The sequence below is a fragment of the Salvelinus sp. IW2-2015 genome, unplaced genomic scaffold (genome assembly GCF_002910315.2).
Source record: "Salvelinus sp. IW2-2015 unplaced genomic scaffold, ASM291031v2 Un_scaffold7343, whole genome shotgun sequence".
Taxonomy (NCBI): domain Eukaryota; kingdom Metazoa; phylum Chordata; class Actinopteri; order Salmoniformes; family Salmonidae; genus Salvelinus; species Salvelinus sp. IW2-2015.
Genome location: NW_019948603.1, coordinates 3247 through 11735, shown reverse-complemented (window position 1 = coordinate 11735; position 8489 = coordinate 3247). Strand labels below are relative to the sequence as shown.

The 8489-nt window shown below is 45.9% G+C and overlaps 1 protein-coding gene across 1 annotated transcript; it reads left to right on the top strand.

The window, feature by feature from the left end:
• Positions 1–6006: 6006 nt before the first annotated feature.
• Positions 6007–8277, top strand: LOC112079243 (heparan sulfate glucosamine 3-O-sulfotransferase 3B1). The gene has a single exon (XM_024145242.2). It carries the CDS (start codon positions 6010–6012, stop codon positions 6628–6630), a length of 621 nt encoding a protein of 206 aa, XP_024001010.1. The 5' UTR covers positions 6007–6009; the 3' UTR covers positions 6631–8277.
• The last annotated feature ends 212 nt before the right edge of the window (positions 8278–8489 follow it).

Sequence of the window (8489 nt, the reverse complement as noted above, 5' to 3'; positions counted from 1 at the left end):
TTCCGCAGGACTACAGGGTCTACTACTATCTATCACCTCAGAGGGGGGATTCCACCAGGACACTAGGGGTTACTACTATCTTACCAGCTCAGTAGGGGAGGATTCAGCCAGGACAAATAGGGTCTACTACTATCTACCACCTTCAGAGGGGAGGATTCACAGGACTATAGGGTCTACTACTATCTACCCACCTCAGAGGGGGGGATTCACCAGGACTAACAGGGTCTACTACTCCTATCACCATCAGAGGGGGGATTCACCAGGAAATAGGGTCTACTACTATCTTACCTAGCCTCAGAGGGGAGGATTCACCAGGACTATAGGGTCTACTACTATCTACCCCCCCCCCCCTCAGAGGGGGGATTTCAGCGTATCCGACTACAGGGTTCTATCTACTTATCTATCACCTCAGAGGGGGGATTTCACCAGGACTCTACATGGGTCTTAGCTGACTATGTTACCAGCTCAGAGGGGAGGATTCACGTCGGACTACAGGGTCTACTAGTTATCTACCAGCTTCAGAGGGAGGATTCACCAGACTATCAGGGTCTACTAGTATCTACCCTCAGAGGGAGATTACCAGGCTAATAGGGTCTTACTATTTACCACCTCAGAGAGGTTTGGATTCACCAGGACTAAGGTCTACTCTATCTTACCCTCAGAGGGGGGGATTCACCAGGACAATAGGGTCTACTACTATTTACCAGCTCAGAGGGTAGGATTCACCAGGACTATCAGGGTCTACTACTATCTTACTGCTCAGAGGGAAGGAATTCACCAGACTATAGGGTCTAACTACTATCTTCAACTCAGAGGGGAGGGTTCACCAGGATATAGGGTCTACTACTTATCCTAATCACCTCTGAGGTAGTATAGGTTCTACTACTCGTGGGAACCACTCCTTCCTCAGACCATACCAAACACAGGATAAGAGGTGATGGTAATGCAGACACTCAAAAATAATCTGGAACATTTGCTGTAGACAAGTTTCCCAAGACATGATCAAAGAGAACAGCTTCTTAGAGGAACGATGAGGCCGTCTTTGGCCGTAAGAATAACCGGGTGGAACTTTCTTTAGATTGGTTAATGAAGTCACCTGACAGACCAGCAGCTTCAAACAGCCTCTGTCTAGAAGGAGATTGGTTAATGAAGTCACCTGACAGACCAGCAGACACAACACAGCTGTTTCACAGCTCACACAGACACACAGTGATTAGGGGCTGGAGCTAAGAGATATCTAGTGGTTCAGGAGGAGGAAGAGGAGGAGGAGGAAGAGCAGGAGGAGGAGGAGGACAGGAAGGGTATGTTAAATCTCTATTGGCTGATAGAGGAAGATGCTTTGCAACCTATTGGTTCCTCCAGGCAATCTAGTTTATTACCACAGAAACAATTGTGAAAGCTTGTTACACCCCAAGGGCACTCTTCTTCACTCATCTAGCTTGTGACGCTGTTCCCTCTCTGTCTCTCTGTTCTTCTCTCTCGCTTTCTCTTTGTCTCTCTTTCTCTCTCTCTTTCTCTCTTTCTTTCTCTCTCCTCTCTCATCTCTATTGTTTCTCTCTCTCGTTCTCATTATCTCTCTTTCTCTCCTCTCTCTCTTACTCTCTCTTCTCTCCCTCTCAATTAAATTAAATTCAAAGGGCTTTTTTGATTTATTTGGGTGTCTGTGTAATCTGAGGGAAATATGTGTCTCTAATATGGTCATACATTTGTCAGGAGGTTAGGAAGTGCAGCTCAGTTTCCACCTTGTGGGCAGTGTGCACATAGCCTGCCTTCTCTTGAGAGCCAGGTCTGCCTACGGGAGCCTCTCTCAATAGCAAGTCTATGCTCACTGGGTCTAATTGTGCTGTTGTCCTGGGGCTCTGTGGGGTGTGTTTGTGAACAGAGCCCCAGGAACAGCTTGCTTAGGGGACTCTTCTCCAGGTTKATCTCTCTATAGGTGATYGCTTTGTTATGGAAGTTTTGGGAATGACTTCCTTTTAGGTGGTTGTAGAATTTAATTGCTCTTTTTTGAATGTTGATAATTAGCAGATATTGGTCTAATTCTGCTCTGCATGCATTATTTGGTGTTTTACATTCTACATTGCAGACATTTTTTTGCAGAATTCTACATGCAGAGTCTCAATTTGGTGTTTGTCACATTTTGTGAATTCTTGGTTGGTGAGCGGACCCCAGACCTCACAACCATAAAGGGCAATGGGTTCTATAACTGATTCAAGTGTTTTTAACCAGATCCTAATTGGTATGTCTAATTTTATGTTATTTTTGATGGCATAGAAGGTCCTTCTTGCCTTGTCTCTCAGATCGTTCACAGCTTTGTGGAAGTTACCTGTGGCGCTGATATTTAGGCCGAGGTATGTATAGTTTTTTGTGTGCTCTAGGGCAACGGTGTCTAGATGGAATTTGTATTTGTGGTCCTGGCGACTGGACCTTTTTTGGAACACCATTATTTTTGACTTACTGAGATTTACTGTCAGGGCCCAGGTCTGGCAGAATCTGTGCAGAAGATCTAGGTGCTGCTGTAGGCCCTCCTTGGTTGGGGACAGAAGCACCGGATCATCAGCAAACAGTAGACATTTGATTTCAGATTAGTAGGTTGAGCTGCATACCTGTCTCACCCCACAGCCATGTGCAAAGAAATGTGTGTGTTTTTTTGCCAGTTTTAACAACACTTGTTGTGTGTACATGGATTTGATAATGTCTTCCCCCAACACCGCTTCAATCAATTTGTATAGAAAACCCTCATATCTCTCAGTCTCAGTCTCAGTCTCAGTCTCAGTCTCAGTCTCAGTCTCTCTCTCTCTCTCTCTCTCTCTCTCTCTCTCTCTCATATATATCTAATGCATTATTAATTCATCTTCCATCCAGGTTTGTTTTGCTCTGGGAGTAAGTGTGCATTTTGATTGGTAGTAAGTTTCTCTGTGACTCCCTCAGGGCCTTGACAAAATGCACTCCGCTTGTGTATCCAAGAGATACGACAGATAATTGCAGAAGTGTTGCAGTGATGCTGATAGCTAGCTGTAGTGGTTGGTGTTTTGTTCACACCTCACACAGTAATAGGGAGAGAGGGAGATGGAACGTATGAGTGTAGTGGAGAGAGATGTATCGAGAGACTAATGGGGAAGAGGTTTTGTTGGTTTATGTGATTGCGACAGAAGGAAAGAGCAACCCCCTGTGTGTTTGTATTGGAGTAATGAGGTCTTTCCAAAWGGAGCGTTCCCCARAGGTCAAGGACACACCCCAAGGCTCCAGTCCGCAGTGCTCAGCTAAGGCTTTACCATGCCTGTTTCTGCAGTAGCTGGTTACACATATTCAGAAGGAGATCAGCAAATACCTTTTTTTGTTACAAAGTAGTAGATTAGTAGTATTTATAACTGTGTTATTCATTGTTTAAAAAAATAGTAATAATCTACTTACGAGACATATACTATCAACCAACCATCTCCTAATGTTAGTGGCTGTACTAAAGTAGTGTTAGATATGTACTACCAACCATCTCCTAATGTTAGTGACTGTACTAAAGTAGTGTTAGATATGTACTACCAACCATCTCCTAATGTTAGTGACTCTACTAATGTAGTGTTATCTAACTGTCTTCCTCTTTTCGCCACTACCCTCCCTCCTCCCCTCCCTCCTACCCTCCCTCCAACCCTCCCTCCTCCCTTACCCTTCTAAGTCACTAAGCACTAGTCTACTACCTCTCTCTCACTAAGCACTAGTCTACTACCCCTATCTCCCTCCCTCCTTTCCTATCCTTCTAATGCACTACAAGGACTACTACCCCTAATGCCTATGTGTTTAGGCTTAGTCGAAATCTCTGGTGGCCCACTTTAGCCATTACCCAGAGCCCTGGTCATTACCCTGGTCTGGGACTGCAGTTAACTGGCTAATGTATTATCTTAAAGAGTCAGGTCAGCTCAGTAAGAGGGGGCATCATGGGACTGGACAGACAGACAGACAGACAGACAGACAGACAGACAGACAGACAGACAGACAGACAGACAGACAGACAGACAGACAGACAGACAGACAGACAGACGACAGGGACAGACCATCTAAACAAGTTTTGTCTTTTTCTGGGGGGGGACCTTATATTCTTTCGACCTTTCATGATCATAATGAACGTAAGCATTACATGACAGGGGGATCAATGATCTAAGAACCACGTGCTTACTGACAATACTGGTCTCTTTAGATTACATGGACAGGGGAACGCTGATCCTAGACCAGCATCTATGATTCTGGATACCTGGTCTTTTAGATTACCATGGACAGGGGGGATCTTGATCCTAGACCAGCTCTATGATCTGAATACTTGGTCCTTTTAGATTACTGGACAGGAGGGGACCTGATCTAGACCAGCTCTATGACTGAAATATGCGGCCTTTATAGTTACATGGACAGGGGGACCTATTCTAGACCAGCTCTATGACTGAATACTGGTCCTTTTAGATTACATGGACAGCGGGGATCTGATCCTAGACCAGCTCTATGACTCGAATAGATTGTCCCTTTTAGTTACATGGACAGCAGGGGACCACTAGATCCCTCTAGACCAGCTCATATTGACTGGAATACTGGTCCTTTTAGATTTACATGGACAGCGGGCGGGACCTGATTCTAGACAGCTCTATGATTCTGAATACTGGTCCTTTTAGAATATACATGCGACAGGGGGACCTGACTCCTGACCAGCTCTTATGACTGAATACTGCGTCCTTTACCTTATAGATGTATCATGGACCAGCGGGGACCTGATCCTAGTCATCTTCCTATTCCACCAACCCATGATCCTTTATGTCTCCATGATTGACCTGATGAATCTGACCTTGGAATATAGCTCTCTGCATGGTTCCAGAGGTCTCTGAAATAGCTGGCCTGATGTACCAGCTTAACTGATAAATAGCTGTGGTCATGCCGGTGTAACCTGACTAGCCTGGCTTCTGCAGTCCAGTAGAATCCTAACATAGCTGGCTGCTGCGGTCAAGATGTAAACTCACTATAGCCGCTGCTGCATCGTAGAGATAATGGAATTAGCCTGGCTGGCTGGCATGCATTGCGTCCAGGCTGGTAAACTCCTGAACAGCATAGCCTGGCTGCTGCATGGTCCCAGAGCTGTAACTCCTGAACTATAGCCTGGCTGCTGCATGGTCCCAGGCTGTAACTCCTGAACTATAGCCTGGCTGCTGCATGGTCCAGGTGTAACTCCTAACTATAGCCTGGCTGCTGCATGGTCCAGAATGTAACTCCTGAACTATAGCCTGGCTGCTGCATGTCCCAGAATGTAACTCCTGAACTATAGCCTGGCTGCTGCATGGTCCCAGAATGTAACTCCTGAACTATAGCCTGGCTGCTGCATGGTCACCAGAATGTAACTCCTGAACTATAGCCTGGCTGCTGCATGATCCCAGAATGTAACTCCTGAACTATAGCCTGGCGCTGCATGGTCCCAGAATGTAACTCCTGAACTATAGCCTGGCTGCTGCATGGTCCCAGAATGTAACTCCTGAACTATAGCCTGGCTGCTGCATGTCACCAGAATGTAACTCCTGAACTATAGCCTGGCTGCTGCATGGTCCCAGAATGTAACTCCTGAACTATAGCCTGGCTGCTGCATGGTCCCAGAATGATACTCCTGAACTATAGTCTGGACCTAGCATGCTGGGGAGTCCCAGAATGTAACTCCTGAACTATAGCCTGGCTGCTGCATGGTCCCAGAATGTAACTCCTGAACCACACAGTGCTATATGTGCCTTAGCCCGATACTAACCTCTCCATCTCCCATCTCCCCACCTCTCCACGTCTCCACTCCATCTCTCCACCTCTCCACCTCTCTTCTCTCCACCTCTCCATCTCTCCACATCTCCATCTCTCCATCTCTCCATCTCTCCATCTCTCCATCTCTCCTCTCCATCTCTCCATCTCTCCATTTCATGGAGTGCTTCACAGTCCTGTCTTTATCCTGTGTGTATAATAACAAACCTCTCCATCTCTCCTCTCCTTAGAGACCGTATGCCTGAGACCCAGGAGGGTCAGATCACCATGGAGAAGACCCCCAGCTACTACGTCACTAAAGACGTCCCCGCCCGTATCCACACCATGTCCCCAGACACCAGGCTGATTGTGGTGGTCCGAGATCCCGTCACCAGGGCCATCTCAGACTACACTCAGACCCGCTCCAAGAAGCCTGACATCCCCTCCTTCGAGAGCCTCGCCTTCAAGAACAGGACTACGGGTCTCATCGATACGTCCTGGAGCGCCGTCCAGATCGGGATGTATGCCAAGCACCTAGAACGCTGGCTGCAGTACTTCCCCAAGGACCAGCTCCTCTTCATCAGCGGGGAGAGGTTGATCTCCGACCCGGCRGGGGAGATGACACGCGTACAGGACTTCCTGGGCCTCCGGAGGGTGGTCGGTCACAAACACTTTCACTTCAACCCAGCCAAGGGCTTCCCCTGTCTGAAGAGGCCGGAGGGGAATAGTAAGCCTCACTGTCTGGGGAAGACCAAAGGAAGGACTCATCCTAATATTGACTCTGAGGTGGTACAGAGGCTGAGGGAGTTTTATCAACCTTTCAACAGGAGGTTTTATCAGATGACGGGACATGACTTTGGATGGGGTTCATGGAGCTGAGCGACAGAGACATTAAATTAATCCGAAATGGCACCCTATTCCCTATGTAGCGCACTACCCTGGTCAATAGTAGTATACTATAATATAGGACAAAATGGCACCCTATTCCCTATGTAGGGCACTACCCTGGTCAATAGTAGTACACTATAATATAGGACAAAATGGCACCCTATTCCCTATGTAGTGCACTACCCTGGTCAATAGTAGTACACTATAATATTGGACAAAATGGCACCCTATTCTCTATGTAGTGCACTACCCTGGTCAATAGTAGTATACTATAATATAGTACAAAATGGCACCCTATTCCCTATGTAGTGCACTACCCTGGTCAATAGTAGTGCATTATTGAGGTTGTTGTACACTATTCTGCTCAAATGTAGTGCACTATTGAGGTATTATGGTGCCCTTTCAGACAGAGATGTTGTATTTTTCTTTGAGGGGTTTTAGGTTGTAATTGTAACATTTTGGAGATATTGTTATACTGTGTATATAAGGCAGGCAGCGTGTGTAAAAAGTACAGAAGTCTATTTTATGATAATTTATTTCTAGGATATTATGAACTCACTGAGCTGCCTATCCATGTTTGTTGATGATCATCACGCATCTTTACATTCCTGTTTTTAAAATCTTCATTTGAAGGGCATTTTGTAATCTTGAAATTACCTCAGAAAAATACACGTGCAGGAATTGTGGAAATGAATATATAACAGCACAATTCTGTTTCCGGGTAGCAGCATTCGACCAGCAGGGCTAGAGCTATTGTTTCCCTTCATAAACATGCAATGACTTTATAATGCTGCTTTAGCTCATTCTCCCTACCTTTACCACGTTGGTTTTTAACATGGCTGTACGAATACCACACCATCTCAGCAAACATGGTTCAATCACAAAGGTTGGTAYAATGAGGACYTACAAATATTACAACGACCAGAGKATTAGTGTTGGGTCATTGAACACGGYGGCATCTCTGTAGCCTCTTTGTTTTTAAAAGGTGCTAGAAAACCACTCAAGGAGTCCAAATCACCCCATCATTTACCTCCTTAAGATCAGCCTGACCTCCAGAGGCCCGTGGGCCCACTTCATCCACCAGATCAATATATAGAACCCCAGCTGATCCAGTCAGRCTGCGTCCCAAATGGCTCCCTGCTCACTTAATCGTTCACTACTTATGACCAGGACCCATGGGGCATTTAGGGAACAGGGAACCATTTGGGATGCCCTCCCAGTGTCACTATGACAGCTATATCAATACAGTAATAACTCATCATCACATCAATTACACGTGAGTGATGTCACATTACAGCTGAGTGATGTCACATTACAGCTGAGTGATGTCACAGTGCTGTCTCTGGACTCTCCTGCTATAAAACAAGGATCCGTCAAAAGGTTCATTGGAGTCAACGAATGTTGGGATCTTGTGACCGCTACACATTAACGTACTGATCTGGAGTTTATGTTGCAGATTCAAGGCTCTTCTGAAAGGGGCATGTTATTTAGGAAGCTTTACATTACTGTGATAGTCGTTAGCACCCCTCCTAGTTCCTCTGCTTGTTGAAGCCAGTTGACCGACTCTAAACTCCAATCTTTTGAATGTGCAGTCTTTTTGATGCCGATGCCATCCCTTTTCATGTTTGTAATCCATTATTTGCGAGCAGTGAGGTTTTTGCCTTGTTATGAATATTGATGAACTGCATTCAGGGCACTCAGAATGAACAGCACCATCGACCCAATCCCGAACCTCCACACACACATAATACACACATGTATTCTACAGCCCTGCTGTAGTCGCTGTTAGGTAAAGTTAACAGGACCTTGCTGCATTCGTGCTATCTGATCAGATGTTATCATCACAGAGC